We start from the raw sequence: 18,166 nt of genomic DNA, 5'->3' as shown, positions 1-18,166 counted from the left end.
TATAGTATTTTTATTTTAAAAACATTCCACATTTATTATGAAATATTTCAAACACATCAATAATGTAATCAAAACCCATGACGAGAAGGTAGAGAGGGTAACTGCCTTACTCCCAATTTTAAAGTAAATACCCCTAAGGTACTAAATATCGTATGTACAACGTCTGCTTTAAATTTTTAAAGATATACTTTAAGATTAAGAATAGTACTTTCCAGTCATTGTATTATGAATCTCCACTGAAATTCACCAATTTGTTTTCTGCATCTGTTAAGATGATCATATGTTTTTTCCCTTTTTAATCAACTACAGGAGCTCAAACCAGATTTGTGAGTTGAAAATCTTTGCATTCCGGGTATAAACTATATTGGTCATGGCATATTTATTGTTATTAAGTTGCTGGCTTCATCTTCCTAGTATTTTGCATTGAAGTTAATAAGGAAAATTAGCTCACAGTTTTCCATTTTTATACTGTCTCTCCAGTCAATTGGTATCAAGATTCTATTAGTCACACAAAATGAGTTGGGGAATAGTCCCTTTTTTCTACTCTTGAGGTGTTTTGTGTAAGATTAGAATTACTGTTTATTTGAATAATTGGCAAAATTCAACTGTAAAACCACATGGGTCTAGAGGATTTTTGCTGGTGGCAAAGTTTTAAACTATTGAATCAATACTACTTTGTAGTTACAGGTCTCCTCAGGTTTTCAGTTTTTGAGTCAGATTTAGTACATTATGCATTTGTACAAATTGTCCACCTAGGTTTTCAACTTTAATGATATAAAGTAATTTATACTAGCATTCTTTAAACAATTTCTCAACTGTGTCAGTAGCTTACAGTTTAATACACTATGCTTTCTAAATATTTGTTATTTACATGCTTTAAAATTTCCAAATGTATGAGTTTTTTTGCTGCTGTCATTGTTTTCTACCGTAACTGCATTACTGTTAGATTAAGTGGTCTACATTGTCTCAGCTGAGAATTACTTTGTGTCCAAGTACATAGGAAAGTTTTGTAAACTGTCCTTGTGTTTGAAAAGAATATGTATTCTCTAATTTTAGAACAAAATTTAAACTATCTTGTTTAGGTACATATCTTCGTTGTTTTTTGTTTGTTTGTTTTTTGTCTGTTTAATCTATCAATTACTGAAAGAAATGTGTTAAAACCTTCCAATGACTGGGGCGCCTGGGTGGCTCAGTCGGTTAAGCGGCCGACTTTGGCTCAGGTCATGATCTCGTGGTCCATGAGTTCAAGCCCCGTGTCGGGCTCTGTGCTGACAGCTCAGAGCCTGGAGCCTGTTTCAGATTCTGTGTCTCCCTCTCTCTGACCCTCCCCCATTCATGCTCTGTCTCCCTCTGTATCAAAAATAAATAAACATTAAAAAAAAAATTTAAAAAAAAACCTTCCAATGAGGTTTTTAAAAATAACTTCTTAGTGTTATTGATTTTGGCTATCTGTACATATATTTTGAAGTTACTGGATTACATGCATACAAGCTGAGAATTATAAGACCTTGATGAATTATTCTTTTAATTTTTGTCACGCTTCCCTTTATCTAAACCCCATTGAACTTAGATTACAGTCATTTCATCTGGTATTAATATGAACTCACCAGCTTTCTTATAGCTAGTATTTGCCTGCCTCTTCATAAGAGACAGAACTACTACAGGATGTACTTCAGGAACATGGAAATTAAACTTGGAACAAAAGGCTAACATGCAATAAGGAACCGTAAGTAAAGAAATCAGTCTTTTCCTCCTGGTTGCTTTTATGATTTTTCTCTCTGTTTTGGTGTTCTGTAGTTCTTCCACAATGTGTCTTGAGTGTAGATTTATATTTATTGCTCCTTCTTATTCTTGTTGTGCTTCCTAAATCCGAAGTTAAGGTCTTAGCAACACAGAAAAACTGTTAGCCATTATCTCTCCAAATATTGCTCTCCTTCTCCTTTCCATCTGGAATTCCTATGGATATATGTTGGCTCTCCCATGTTTCAATCTCCTTTTCATATTTCCATCTCTTTATCTCTGTCCTATATTTTGGGTAGCTTCTTCCATTTCCCATTCACTATTTTTAGCTGTCTTCAATCTGCTATTTTTTATTGTGTTGTTAATGTCAATAACTGAATTTTTCGTTTCTCTGAAGTGCTGTCAGTTCTTTTTCAAATCTCTCTGTTCTTTTTTCATAGTGTTATCTGTGTCTTTATCTTATAGTTCTTATCTGATCAGTTTATCATCTGAGGCAGCTGGAGACCTAATCTCCTGCTTGTTGGTTCACTGACTGGCTCAACATGGATGGTTTCTTCAGTGTTTTGAAACCTCAAGAGGCTTCATCTGTGGACATCCTGAGGCCTAGGCTGAAGTCACATTCCCCAAGAACCAATCTTGGTTTTGCTTCTGCCAAATATCCTAGGACCGCTTTTTATATTAACTTCTTGACATGGAGATAACAGGACAAGATCTGTAATGCACATTTTAAACCCTGAACCTCTAATAAGGGCAGACCTACAGTTACATATTCTTAGGGCAGAGACTTATCCCCCCATTCTAGTCAGAGTCCAGGCAGAGTTAGATGAGCTTTCTTATTATCCTCCTGGGCTGGTGGACAGGTTGTTTTTCTTATTCTACCTTTTCATGGAGACCATAGTCCTGTAAGAGGTCTGGTTTACGAGGGGGAGCATGTATAAGGGTGTATGCAGGCTGAGGCCTCATCTTCTGTCCTCTTGTGGGCCTAAATCTCAAGTCTCTAGGATACGAAGATTGACAGTGTACCTCACCTCCTCATCCTAGCGCTCTCACAGCATTAACACATATACTTAACTGCTCTGTTTTTTAGCTTTATCTTCATTTTTGGCCCCTTACTGTCTTATAAACTCAGATATGCATGTAATATGTACATAGAAGAGCTTATATATGAATATTAAACAGCTAAGTTTCCACCCACCCTCTGGACTATACAGTATTTTAAAGCAGAAGAATCTTCAGGTAATCTAGTATGTCACAGTACTTGAAATGGAAGTTTAATTTTATAACGCAGAATATCCTGAGATACTTCTGTGCTTCCTGACTAGTCTTGGACAACGAGAGTTCTTTCTCAGAGCCTGAGGCAGTCATGTCACAGCGACGATTCAGATATAAAATGAAAGAATACTACATGTGAATAAAGCAGAGATTTGTGAAAAACAGTCTGAAACAATATTGCAATTCTAGCCACTAATAAGTTTGTTTTGGGAAATAAAGATAACCAGGTAAGTGACTGAGAAAAAGTAATTACTATATATTCAATCAATAGACATCTGAGACTATGCTAGCCACTGTTCATGACACAGAGATGAATAAGACACATTTATTTATTCTACTGAAAAAAAACCTGCAAAAGGTCAATTTCAAAACTTGTACAACTAGGCTTCCTTATAATATTATTACTGTGGTTGTTTATTATTAGAAAGCCTTCTGGAGCCTAATAATTATAGATATGATTATCTACTTTCTACACAGAACAAGTCAACTCACCTGGGCACAACAGATAAATACAACTGATATAGTCAACAAGAAAGCAGATGAAACTATAACATCAACAGATCGCTGAGGACCTCGACGCTGGGGAAAAAGAGGAAAAATGCTTTTAAATATATTTACTAATTAGCAGCTAATTCCATGCTTTCAATTAAAGTGTTGATCCCTCCCTGCAGGTTGATCATAGCTTACAATGTTGAAAATATACCTAATTTGTTGGATGAATTTTAATTACAAAGTGTTACTATTTCCTGAGGATTTGCAATACAGTAAACATGGTGAATACATAGCATAAAATTCTTAGCATAACTTCCACATTTTTTATTTCCTTTCATTCCAAATATTTTGTCAAACACTAATCATTTATTCAACAGATATTTCTTGAGCACCTTCTCAGAATGAGGCGCTGTGCTGGGCACTGAAAATACAGCACAGAACAAAACACACACGGTCCCTACCTTCACAGGAAGTAGCAGGAAGTCAGACATCAAGCTTATAGCCACAGATATATGTGATCAGTTGTAATAAGTGCTATAAAGGAAAGGTAAAGGATGCTCGGAGAAAACTGGTAGAGAATTTGGTTTAAGTATCACTTCCTTAAGGAGATCTTTCCCAGGCCCACACTCCTAACTCTTACAGGCAAGTTAGGAAGATAACCTGGGAAGATCTTCCTGATACTGTGATATTTATACCAGAATAGGGTGCTCAGGTATGATAGCACATGGCAGTGTTCCTGGCAGAAGGAAGGACAAGTGCAAGAGCACAAAACAGTAAAAATAATATTGCATTCAAAGAACTGAAGCAGTCTGGTATGGCTGGAATGCAGAGAGGAAAGTGTTTCAAAATGAGACAAGGGAGACAGGATATCCTCAGGGGCTAGGTCACGAAGGGCATTGATAAGCCCTGTTCAGATTTTGTCCTTTAAGAGCAATGGAGAACCCTCAGAAAGTTTTAAGAATCACATAATGAAGGGCACCTGGGTGGCTCAGTCGGTTAAGCATCCGACCTCGGCTCAGGTCATGATCTCACAGTCTGTGAGTTCAAGCCCCGTGTTGAGCTCTGTGCTGACAGCTCAGAGCCTGGAGCCTGATTCAGAATCTGTGTCTCCCTCTCTCTCTGCCACTCCCCTGCTCATGCTCTGTCTCTCTCTGTCTCAAAAATAAATAAAAACATTCAAAAAAAATTTTTTTAAAGAATCATATAATGAAATCTAAATTTTAAAAAGATCTCTGGTGGCAGACTGAGGAATGTATTGGAAGGAGGAAACCTGAATGGAGGGAGGCCAGTTAACAGGCATCTACAGTAGCCCAAAGCAGATGATTGAAGGTTTCATTCAGGTTGCAGACATGGAAACAAAGAAGTAAATGGATCCAAGATATATTTTGGAAGTAGAAAGGGTGGAAAATGGTGATGAGTTGGATGTTGGAAATGCAAGAGAGGGAAGTAATAAATACCAAGGATAATTCCTAGGTCTGGGGCTACAGATTTTCCTCGCTAAATTTTAAGCTCCGAAAGGTAAGGCCTTGCATGTCATCAGTAGTGGATGTTAAGTGGTTAGCATTAAATACATGTTTATTGAATGAAACAAACAATGTACAAAAGAATACAACATCTACTTATATAACAGATTGATAATGAGGACGAATTACAGATGGCTTCTCACTAAGCCACGTAACAAAGATCATATTCATCCCTCCACATAACAAAAAATTCACAGTGAGCAAAAATAATCCATGCCAATTTTTAGCATTTCCCCATGGAGACTAACAAATTAAATCAATGAACAGAACAATGAATTTTTTAAATAGAAGGGTAGACAATAGTGCAAACTTTTTTCCACTTCTTTCATTGTTACTTCAAAATAAAAAGCATTAAAGATCTAGGTATATCAGAGGGTTTCTGATCTTCTGGCCAGCTTTATTTAAGGCCTGATTACTCCATGCATAATGAAAATCACTGCATCTTAACGTAGCAAAGAAATAATCCTCAGAAGAAGTGCTTTCCTAAACTTAATTCAGAAGTTTCCCATTTCCCTCCTGAGTTTTTATATCTTACTGCCATAATTAGGAAAGTTATTTTAAAAGATTAAGGGAAAAGAACAGCATGAAGAGAATGGCTTAGAACTGCAAGCTAATATTTTTAAATAGTAATAGGCCACTTCAGTGAGGATACTCACTGATTAGTTTTTTAAATTCTTTTTTAAGCAGTGGGCTCCCTCTGCTGGCTTCTGATAACCATTCTAGGTACGAATAAAATCTTTAAGCTTCTGAATGAGTAGAAGTTGGTGAGATTTATGAAAAAAAGATTAATGTCAAGTCTAAAAAACAAAACCTATGAATAAACAAACAAAAAGCAGAATCAGACCTATAAATACAAAGAACAAACTGATGATTGCCAGAGGGAAGGGGGTGAGCGGATAGGCAAAATGGGCAAAGTGGAGTAGGAGGTACAGGCTTCCAGTTATGGAATGAGTAAGTCGCAGGAATAAAAGGCACAGGTTAGGGAATATAATCAATGGTATTGTATCAGTGCTGTAAGGTGACAGACGGTAGCTACATGTAGTAGTAAGCATAGCATAGCATAGCACACAGAGGTGAATGACTATGTTGTACACCTGAAACTAATGTAACACTGTGTGTCAACTATGCTTCGATTAAAAAAAATTAAAAATTAAAATTAAAAAAATTAAAAAATTAAAAATAAAATATAAATCTTGACAATCTGATCTTGAATGATCTACATAAAAATGTATGTAAGCCTTTCAGACCTCAGGTGTTTTATCTAAAGAACCAGTTAAACATTTATTTTCAATTTCTGAATATGGATTGAAAAGAACACTAAGTATGACCACGCAGCAGCATGTTGAGTACACAGGTGACTATACATTTAGACATATATCCATATTGAAAAAAGAGAAACTCTGAGAGGAAGGCAGCATGTTAAGAGTACTTTTATCACTACCATTCTACCTTAAGATAGGACCGGAGAGATAGCCACATTTTTATATTCTGTACTTTCTTCAACCGGAAATGAGGAACCTCAGATTTTCGAGCCCTCCTTGCAGATGTTAAATGTCCAAACAGTTTTGCAAAAAGTAATCGCTAAAAACAGATTAGGATAGGATTAATTTTCAAGTAGATTACCATAGAAAAACAAAAATCAACAAAATATGGCTTGTTATAGGATTGTATTTGCTTAAGTACTACAAAAACAAAACAGGAAAATAATTAGCGGGTCAAAATAATTTAATGAAATACGAAAATACTTCAGAAATTATCTATTATGAAAAGGATAAAATATTCTCTATTCAAAATTCTATATTATACTCACCTGTTTGTAAGTTCTTTCTGCTACACAGAGCAAAAAAAAGAAAATCCACACAAGAGACACACGAACCACGAAACTTATTATAACCATAGAAAGAACTATGACATCTTCATTAGAACCAAATGCAATCACATAAAGTTCTGAAGCAGAGTGTGTTGTGAGTTGTTCCAAGTCTGTAGCTTGGGAGAGTCGGAAAACAAATGGAGTTAAACCCAGGATTAGAGAGATTGCATTTCCAAAAATCTGGTATCCTATTCCTGGTATATGGCTGTTCACCTATATTGAGAGAGAGAGAGAGAGAGAGAGAGAGACAGAAAGAAACCCAACTGTACATAAATTTTATCTACAGTAAAATGAATTCTATTAGGCATTATTTTATTTATAGCGGTATAAAATCATTTTGTTAAAATATATGAGTTTTAATACACAAATAATGAAATTTAAATTGACTCAAAGTTTGAGAGCATATTACAGGTAGATTGTAAGTCATTATATGTTCAGTTTTTAAAAACATTTCATTATCAGATTTCTAATTCACTAAGTAGATGCAAAAGGATGAACTATTTTGGTCTTACCTAGGTCTGGGGAAAAAATTCTATAGATCTCACTATTTCAAAAGTTAGAAATATTCACAAATACTTCCATATTAAAAAGAATGAGATCTCATATCCACTTAAGCTCAGTACATAAAAAGAAAAATCTAGAATTACACTTATTTGATAAATTTGCAATCTGTGTTTTCCTTCAAAGAGCTCAGTATACAAATGGATATCTCCTTATACTTTAAAACCATTTTAAAAGAAAATGTGTTAGAGGGGGGAAAATTAAATAAAAAAGGGGAAAAAGGGAGAATTATGAAAAAGGAAACTGCAAATGAAATAATGGGAAATATAAGACTGGTAGGACTGGGAGGGATCTAGCTAACTTTCTATCATCATATTATACATTCTGGAAACAACCTGCTAGTTCACAGACAGCTAAGGTATGGAGCACCAACTAGATCCACATCTCCAGAGATTCCTTAGGAGTATGTCATAGGATGGAAATCAATTTCTAGAGCAGTTACTTTAATTTCTGTCCTCCGTAAAGTATGCATAATAGTTCTTACATAATGAACAATGCACGGAAATTTAGAAGTGTAAGTAAAATTGGGGTGCCTGGGTGGCTCAGTCGATTAAGCTTCTGACTTCGGCTCAGGTCATGATCTCACGCTCTTGAGTTTGAGCCCGGAGTCTGGCTCTGTGCTGACAGTTCAGAGCATGGAGCCTGCTTCAGATTCTGTGTCTCCTCTCTCTGCCCCTCCCTCGCTCACACTGTCTCTCTGTCTCTCAAAAATAAATAAACATTTTAAAAAATTTAAAAAAAAGTCCAAGTTAAATCATGCCTAGTTGCCCAAGAGGAATCAGATAAAATTTAATAAGTAGTAATGATTTCATAAAAGACACAATTTCATAACTGATTAAAACCCATAGTATTTGTACTCTACCTCCTGAAACTACTCAAAACCTGTTACCTCTAGCTGCATTTACTTCTATATATTTAAGTGGGCAAGCAAGTATCAATATAAATATTCTATTTTGATTTTTTTAAATAATAAATGAAGCAGGAGGGAGGACACAGGAAAATAAGCCCTCATCAACACTTGTGTATGTCTAGCACAATTTGATCCATGAAAAGCAAAAGAAAGAATAACATAAAAGAAGAAAATTTTAAATTGCATCATCTGTTCTTAGTCAGAAGAATTGAAACACTAAAGCATGACAGTGGTTTGGTGACAAATCACTGTATAAATCACAGACAGGACCAAATACAAATACTTTTTTTTCATGTTGAAGAAATGAGATAAGTTGTAAACATAACATCCTAGTAATTATTTATTATATTAATAATTGCTGTCTTATTCCTGAACTAAAAGAATAATATTTAAGCACTCACTCTGTTCATTATCATTCCACTGATTTCAAGCACAGACATGTCTGCTTTCTTGCAGTCATTGCCTTCCCATACTATAGCACTTATTTTCTCTAATCCCGGGTGGGAATTATGGAGCCAGGGCAAATGACTCTATAAAAAATAAACAGAAATTGGTGAATACATTTGTCACATTTCATAAATAAAACGTGTGTATATATATAAAATACACTAAAAAACAAATTGGTGAATGCATTTATCATATTTTATAAAACAGAACATATGTATGTCTGAACACGGGTATACCTGTATGTACATACACCCAATTTCAAAGACACTAAAATTCTATCTTAACATTAATTAGCATATACATTGAACAGATGGCATAAAAATTACAGTTATAAAAATGTGTACATTAAGAACTTCCTCTAATAGGTGTTAGGCAAGCTACTATTCAAAAATCCTCTAAAATGTGTCAGCAAAAGCCCTTAGTTGTCAATTGTCTACATAGCTACTAATATAGTAGTGTTCAAAAACAAATGGATATCAAATTGTTCATATTACTGACTCTCCAACTTACGGTTGTTCAATACAAAGCACATGACAGCTAAGATTTAAACCTCTCTGAAATACTAAACAGTGATACAATCTCATCCTGGAAGAGACTCTTCCGCATGCCCTTACCCTCATTATTTAATTTAGTTACTTTTCTGTATTTTAATCTAGCATTTCCCCAAAGGATTAACTTTTTTTTGTTCCTTTGAGTATATATTGCAAATGGAAGCACATGATACTAAAAGTACTCTCTCAATGTTTCAAGAAATAGAAAAAGGCAAAAAGAAAAAAAAGAAAAATTGAAAGCCTTAATACAAAGGATCAGATGCTTAAGTTTGTTTTTTTTGTTTGTTTTAGATAATTAAAATAATAAAACTTTGGGGTGCCTAGCTGGCTCAGTCAGAAGATGTGCCTCTTGATATTGCGGTTGTGAGTATGAGCCCCACATTAGCTGTAGAGATTACTTAAAAATAAAATCTTTAGGGGCGCCTGGGTGGCTCAGTCGGTTAAGTGTCTGACTTCGGCTCAGGTCATGATCTCATGGTTTGTGGGTTTGAGTCCCGTGTTGGGCTCTGCACTGACAGCTTGAAGCCTGGAGCCTGCTTCAGATTCTATGTCTCCCTCTCTCTCAAAAACAGATAAAACATTAAAAAATTTTTTAAATAAAATCTTTAAATAAATAAATAAATAAATAAATAAATAAATAAAACTTCAAAATAGGATGTTGGGGATTAAAGACAGCAACAAAATTCAACACTAATCTTTACCTTATCAGATATTCATGAGAAGTTAAAACATTAAAAGATTAGACCCAAAATGGCATGAATTTACATTACAGTATTACTAACTTATTTTTATAACATATTTCATTAAAATAACTTCTAACAATGAGTAGAAGAATCTACTATAGTTATAGTTATTCTCTGAAGAACAGAAATGTGATTAAAATATGGTAAAGGTAAGTTTTTTGAAAACTTAAGGAATTGTTTTCCTGTAGGGAGAATAAAATTGCATTGATTTGTTTTGATTAAAGATATAAAATAGTCATTAATAATACGTAAGAAAACAGATATGGGAAGTTATTATCATTCTGAGTCGAACATTAATTTTCTGCATGTAAAGCTATATATACCAGGTTTACTATAAGCAGAATAAAAATTGATGAATAATTACAGGCAAACCGTAATGCCACTAGCCATATTATTAGCAAAGTTCTTTTACATTTAGTTTACTTGACTATGAAGAAGTTTTCTCTAAAAATTTATCTTTTCCAAAGATATGGTATTTTAATATACACTAACCATCATAGTATATATTTCATTATTGGAGAGCCTTCAAAACTGTTAAGACACTAGTTATTAACTATCCACTTAATTCCACAAATGAAAATTCCACAAAATATTCTAACTAGGATAAAAGTTATTTGTACCGAAATATGTATCAAACTTTCCACGGAAATTTAATCATTATGAAACAACATGGGCTCAAAGGCTAGGAAGAAGAGCTAGAAGCTGAATGCAGAGTGTAAAGCCTGGAGAGACAAGATTTCAACCACTGATTTACAGGCTTCTAATCTTTTTAAACTCTCAGTCTGTTAACAGTGAATTAAAGCCTTCCCAATTACATGAAGCAAGGCATATCAAGGTCTATCTAGGACAGAAATAGGAATTCAAGAAGTTCACCCTCCAAAAGTATTCATTTTGCCCAGTCACCTTTGCAGTTACTTTACTTAGCATTTGATATCATCTTCCTATTTCTAGAAAGCCAACAGGTAGGAGAAAGAGAGCAACTAGAAACTGGTGAATTTAAAAAGACTTAACTGGAAAAAAAAAAAAAAAAAAAAGAAAGAAAAACCCAACCCAACCCTGTATCTGTGTGTGTGAAATATATTCTGAAACCACAGTCTTGTTGCAACATGTGCTGTCTACAGTGTATGAAGAGCAGCATTACATGAAATGCTTTTTCAGAAAGGCTCAAGGAAAACTGAATAATTCCATTTCATAATTTTATCATATAGGTTCTTCTTGGTATATTTTTCAGACTAAAATCTGGATCCTCATTCAAAATCTCAACTGCTTTGTTTCATGTTCATTCAAAACTGCCTGAAAACATTAACACTTAATTGGTTCCATGTTTTATTTCAAGTAAATTCACCATGACAACCGCTTTACTGCAGTTTCTACCTGTGGGAACTGTACCCATTAAAATCTGGCTTCACCTACAGCAAAATGAATTTCACTTGAATATGGCCTCATACTTTATTATATACTCAGCCACGACTGGGGGAGAGAAGTTTTCTGCTGTAGAAATGTTTCAGTTACTATTTCCAAAGAAAATAAAACAAACAATAAAACAGAACTACAGATTTGGTGACATCCTGCCTAGAACACACAGATTCAGATGCTCATTGTTTCTTCGTAAGGAGGTATTTTTCAGTTTTTATGGTGGGCAGAAAACGGTCCTCCAAACCCAATAAACCCAATACAGATCTTAGTCTAATAAGAAAAAACTGGTAGCTTTTCATTAAAGGGAGCTAATTTCCATTACATGGCTACTATTAAAACTGAAGATATGAGCTCATTTTTTAGAAGCCTGAGAATAAGAAATGTGTGTAAAATCAAGTCTTTAATCCGCAAGCAAAACCAATGTAAGTCTGTGATACTGTAATTAATATGCAGAGTAGAACATTAAAAATCGTACCAAAAAGGAGCAGAGTAGTGGGATAGATTTAGGGCCAACTAATTCTGTACAGCATCCTTTAAAAACAATTTGGAATGCTTTGAAAAACCTGTATTTCCTTTCATTCATTTACTCAATTTTTGTTAAACACCTACTAAGTACCAACCACTGTGTGATACAACTATGAGCAAAAGAACACACAGTCCCTGTTTCTATGCCTCTGATGGTGTCACTGGGAAAATAGCTCACAGGCATTTTCCTAAACTTCAATTTCAGCTCTGCCCAGTGACTTAGATGAATATCCAGGTGACTCACCCAACAACCTGTTCTCATGGATTGTTTCTTATTTTTTGCTTCTTAAATTCCAAGGACCTTCAGCTACTCCCATGGCCATAGTCTGGGCCTTGGACTGAATTGCTCGACTTCTCATCTTACCAGGTCTCACAAACCTTCAATTCTAAAACACTTCTGAACACACCTATCCTTCAGTCTATCCCCTTCTTGGTTTCATTTTCTTCTCTATCTAACATTGTTTGGACTCTTAGCATTTCCATTATTTCATGGTCTCTCCTGTTCCTTGAATAACAACTATTTACTGAGCACCTACATTGTATGACTTTGGGTGTGTTATTTAATTCTGAGCCTCAATTTTCTCATCTATGAAATGAATATATAACCATATATATAAAAGATACACTACACTGTTGTAGGTTGTGAAAATTATATGACATAATGCTTCTAGATTACTATGCACAGTGCCTGGCATGTAGTGAATGCTTTTTAAATGTTTGCTTTATTGATTACCACAACTGTATTTCAGAGACTATCACACAACTGTGTGGATTGAGCAATCACAAATTCATGGTTTCAGATTCCATCTGGACCCTCAACAATATGGCAGTGTGACTCTTAATGTGTTCATTGGCTTGAATACATGCACAAACAAACTCTCTTCACTTTTCACAAATGATAACTATGAGCCGTCACCACCAATCCTATCATCTCACTTGTTGTTAACAGACCTCCTGGCCTCCTGCACTACATTAGGCAATAATCCTTTCATCATCTTACTAATTTTTCTCTGTGCACTTACTCCTCCTCCTATTTCAGCAGAAGATGTGATCCCCTTCCTATCAAAGGCAAAACTTCCTAATTATGGTTCCCCTCTAGAATCCTAAGAAATCTCATTCAACAACTTCTTCTCCTGTATCTCTTCAGTCCTTCCCTCCTGGGTTTCCCCTATGTACACAGGTGCTCAAATATCTCACATCTTGGGGGGGGGGGGGGGAGAGGGGGGTGGGGTCAAAACATTCCCTCAATTCTATTTCTCCATCTTTTAACAATGTTTATGGCTTAATTTGTAGCCCAAAGTTTTAAATTTTAGGATATTTGAATTATTGATTGCCTCATTTTGATATTTGAATGTGTTTCTTGTGTTCTTCTTTAAAAAATTCTTCTCTTACCAAAAGTAACAAAGATTTTTCTCCTATATTTTCTTGTAAACATTTTAAGGTTTTGTTTCTTCACATTTAGGAACTATCTGGAATATATTTTTGTATATGAATAATCATTTGATCTATAACTATATACTGAAGAGTTCATTCTTCTCCCAATGGTTGTAATGCCACTTACATCATATATTAGAGACCCATGTAACATGCACTACTTCAGGGTTTTTTATTCTGTCCCATTGGTCTATTTGTTTATACACTGTCTTGGTCTGCTTGGGCTGATATAAGAAAATACCACAGAATTTCTATGGCTTAGAAACAATAGAAGTCTATTTCTCACAGTTCTGGAGGCTCGAAGTCCAAGATCAAGGTGCTGGCAGTTTTGGTGTCTGATGAGATCCCACTTCCTGGCTCAGAGACTGCCTTCTTTTTGCTGTAACCTCATAATGGTAGAAGGGGCAAGGGAGCTCTCTGGGGTCTCTTTCATAGGGTACTCTACATATTCATGAGGGCTCCACCCATATAACCTAATCACCTCCTAAAGGCCCTATCTCCAAATACCATCACCTTGGGCTTTAGGTTTCACCAAAGGAACTGGTGAGTGGGAGGGGGAGGGCATAAACATTCAGTCTATAGCAGACGCCCATAGCATACTATCTTTATTACTGTATGTACTTTCTAAGTAAGTTTTTATATCTGGCAGGGAAAGTCTCCCTGTTGTTCTTCAAAACTGCTTCAGTTATTCTTGACATTTTGCTCTTCAATGTGGACTTTAAATCAGTCTAAGTTCAACCAGACAGGCAAACAAACATAACTGGTGTAATTTTGATAGAAAAAGCAGTGATAATGGACATCTCTGAGTGTTTCTGCCTTTAATAGAAACACTTCTAAAATCTCATCATTATAGGTTTTTAGAAGCTATAGCTCTTTGATAGCTACCTTTTAGTGGATTAAGGAAGTTCCCTTCTACCTCTAATTTTCTAAGAGTTTAGTTGTTGGTTTTATTTTTAGGATTTGATGAAAAGTTAAATAAGAGAAAGAAGAGGAAGAGTGAAAATTTTAAATAACCACCGTGTTTCTGGACTGGTGAGTGGATGGATGGAGATGTCACTCACTAAGATTTTGAGTCCCAGAAGAAAAACAGATTTATAAGGGAAGATGGGGTGTTTGGTTAAATTTGAGATACTGGTGGAACATTCAAAAGAAGATATGCTATAGAGGTGTGCAGTCCAATATGGTACCCTATTCACATGTGGCTATTCAGTACTTGAAGTGGCTAGTCTAAATAAGTTGTGCCTGTCAGGGCTTACAATAGATTTTGAAGACTTAGTATAAAAAAAGCAAAATATTTCATTAGTATTTTTCACATTGGTTGTAAGTTGAAGTGAAAATATTTTGAATAAACTGGGCTAAGTAAAACATATTAAAATTAATTTCACCTTTTTAAACATTTTAAATGAGGCTACCTGAAAATTTAAAATTACATATGTGATTCTCATTATATGGGCTCTTAGGAGATATAAATCTGGTACTGAGATATAGACTTGTGAATTATAACCTTATAGGTGGAGTTAAGGCCATGAGTGCTGGTCTGACCATGAAGTATGCTGAGGGAGAAAAGGACTAATGCATCTAAAACACAATTTGACTTACAAAACTCCATTTACCAACAACCTCTCAGTAGCAACATCAGAGACACAACCATAATATAAATACTGAGATTCTATGTTCCAATGAAGCCAGACCACAGCTCACATAAAAAGGAAAAAAAAAAAAATCACAGGAATATTACTTTAATTGAATGTAAGCTTTTTCTTTACCTCTATAAAATTTGTACATACATTCAAAAGAGCTGGACTGAGAGCCCCAAATAACCCAATGCTGTAAACTAACCTGATGAAAAGGGTCGTCTCTATATTCTTTTTTCACACTTGGATTAATTTGAGGATTTTCCATATCTGTCTCACTGGTACAAGATGACCGGCACTCTGCACAGTGTAACAAGTCTTCCCATAATACATCTTCTGTTTCAGATTCTGGCCTTGTACTCTCAGAATCCTGTCTGGAACTTGAACAGCGAGAGCTGCAACTAGTACCCGATTTAGGGGCATCCTGAAATCAAGATATTCTTTGACATTAATACAATTTATGTACCCTTTCCAAATCAAAGGATTCTATCAGAACCATACTTTGCTACTTTTTGCTGCAATGACAAGTACACTGTCAAATGACAGTGAAATAGCAAAACATTAAAGATATATATTAGTGTTTAAGGAGTAACAGAATTTTTTTATTATCAAAAATCTATTTGATTTCACATCTCAGCTCAAGTGTTATTTTGCATGCAAAGGTTGTGCTTGTTTTCTCTTAAATTTTTATACAAAGTTCAGAATTCAGGCAAGCAGAGACCAGCCTAAGTTCATATGAACTGTATAGTCAATGAATATTAACCAACTTTAACCGATGTGTTTAACGTATTTTGAGTATTAAGAGTATTTTCTTACTCTCATTTTTTTTTTAGCAACAGTGGATCTCATATACCTACTGTTTTTGTTTTTCAAACAGAAGTTCAAGAAACTGATGTAAAACTGGTAAATAATCTATACCAGGAAGATAACTGCCAACTCATGTTTTTGAGGTCATCTATGGTACAAAAGTGAAACCTAAAAGGTACAAGTTACATAATTTCTAATCAATTTACTTCTTTTCCTAGGAATTGTTATTGTATAAAATAAATATTCTGAGTAAAAGTTTGATTTAATAATTGAAAACGGAGTGCCTGAGTAGCTCAGTTGGTTAAGCATCTGACTCTTGGTTTTGGCTCCAGTCATGACCTTATGGTTTGTGAGATGGAGCCCCACATTGGGCTCTGCACTGACAGCACGAAGCCTGCTTGGGATTTTTTCTCTTCCTCTCTCTCTGCCCCTCTCCTGCTCACATTCTCTCTCTCAAAATAAATAAGCTTAAAAAATAATTCAAAATAACTTTTACTGAATAAAGAATGGTAATCCTTACAGCCAAGTATGCTGAAATTTTCACATTTATTTTTAGCTATCCTATGTCGTCACTAAGACTGTCAATTTAACCTCTAAAATGTTTTATGTGTATCTCTTTCTCCTTCTCATGCTATCACCAGCTTTTATCATCTACACTTTGTTTGCTATAAAGAGGCTCCTAACTGACCCCTATCTGAAAGGCCTTCCCCACTTTCCAGATTAATCTTCCAAAAGTGCAGCTTTTTTCCATTCCTCTGACCAAAGTCCTTCTGTGACTTCACACTGCTCTCCTGGATAAAGTTCAAATTCCTTCACCAGCATGATTGTCTTCAAATGTGCTATTCTTTGGACTTTGGTTCTCCACTTGTCCCTACCACAACCTTCTCCTCCAGTGACAAGGGGCTACTCCCCAGCCCCTAAACCTGTTTGTTCTTTGCCACTCTAGTCTCTAATTATGTTCCTACCTTGTATCCTACTCTCCTTTACAACCTACTCAACCAAGCGTCTGGAAAATGCCATCTGTATCCCTTTCTAGGTGGCTTACCTTGTTTCTGACCCTTAGTTTAGTCTTCTACCAAGGGGGAATAAAACCACCTATCTTAATTAAAGGAGACACTGAAAATTAAATGAGCACTGTAGCTTTTAAGACAAACCAGGTACAAAGCAGGGGCTCCACAAATGTTAGTTCTGGAGCCTTCTAATTTTTTTTTTAACGTTTATTGATTTTTAGACAGAGAGAGACAGAGCATGAACAGGGGTGGGTCAGAGACAGAGGGAGGGAGACACAGAATATGAAACAGGCTCCAGGCTCTGAGCTGTCAGCACAGAGCCTGATGCGGGGCTCGAACCCACGAACTGTGAGATCATGACCTGAGCCGAAGTTGGACGCTTAACCGACTGAGCCACCCAGGCGCCCCTGGAGCCTTCTATTTAGAGTGATCCCTTAGTCCCTGAAGTGAGGTATTATTATTTATTTTCATGACAATAAATTTTACATTCCTATTCAGCATCTATAATATTGTCTGTTATTAAATGTTCATGTACTTCATATGCTCAAATAAGTCATAACTCTCAATTATACTGTAAGTCAATGAAAGACAAAAACCATTTTTTTGCCACCCTCACCACAAGTTAACAAAATATCTTGAATGAATGAGACAGGTTATTGATAATTAATTTACTGATATTAGAATGGAGCACCATGAAAACACATTTAGTGTGCTGATTACGGATTTGTGGGAGAATTATATGTTTGAAGGAGAAGTAAAAGTGTTTTGAAAGAGTTGAGCAGGAAAGTAAGTAAAGAAATCAAAATAAAAAAATACAGAAAGAAAAAAGGTAAAAATCAGTCTGCTTTGTCTTATAAAAAGCACTCCAAAAATATATGATTCACTAATGCCAACCAGAATACTTGAAGCATAAGCAGTTTTCATTACAACTGTTTTCATTAGCTAGCAAGGCACAGAATGCATTAGGAAACCAGTAATGGCTAGTTTAAATTTTTTGATAAAACTAGCTAATTATCTATCATTAATTTCTTTTTTTTTTTTTTTTTTTTTTAATTTATTTTTGGGACAGAGAGAGACCGAGCATGAACGGGGGAGGGGCAGAGAGAGAGGGAGACACAGAATCGGAAACAGGCTCCAGGCTCCGAGCCATCAGCCCAGAGCCTGACGCGGGGCTCGAACTCACGGACCGCGAGATCGTGACCTGGCTGAAGTCGGACGCTTAACCGACTGC

At 35.4% G+C, this 18,166-nt stretch overlaps 1 protein-coding gene across 4 annotated transcripts in view; it reads right to left on the bottom strand.

Moving 5' to 3' along the window:
- Nucleotides 1-18,166, bottom strand: part of PHTF2 (putative homeodomain transcription factor 2) — a 126,746-nt gene that overhangs the window by 6,897 nt on the left and 101,683 nt on the right. The window contains exons 10-15 of one of the 4 annotated variants that reach the window (XM_053897928.1): nt 15,324-15,542; nt 8,770-8,898; nt 6,838-7,110; nt 6,477-6,608; nt 3,505-3,591; nt 1,718-1,863 (exon numbers count right to left, since the gene is read on the bottom strand). In XM_053897928.1, coding sequence (XP_053753903.1) covers nt 1,846-1,863; nt 3,505-3,591; nt 6,477-6,608; nt 6,838-7,110; nt 8,770-8,898; nt 15,324-15,542 — 858 coding nt within the window. In that variant the 3' untranslated portion in view covers nt 1,718-1,845. Of the gene's footprint in view, nt 1-1,717; nt 1,864-3,504; nt 3,592-6,476; nt 6,609-6,837; nt 7,111-8,769; nt 8,899-15,323; nt 15,543-18,166 lie in introns of those variants that run through there. The other 3 variants (XM_053897926.1, XM_053897927.1, XM_053897929.1) reach the window with 3 other exon arrangements.

Source organism: Panthera pardus, unplaced genomic scaffold (assembly GCF_024362965.1).
Source record: "Panthera pardus isolate Hobbes unplaced genomic scaffold, ASM2436296v1 HiC_scaffold_8, whole genome shotgun sequence".
Lineage (NCBI taxonomy): Eukaryota > Metazoa > Chordata > Mammalia > Carnivora > Felidae > Panthera > Panthera pardus.
The sequence above is the reverse complement of the archived record's forward strand: the minus strand, read 5'-3'. Positions and strand labels throughout refer to the sequence as shown.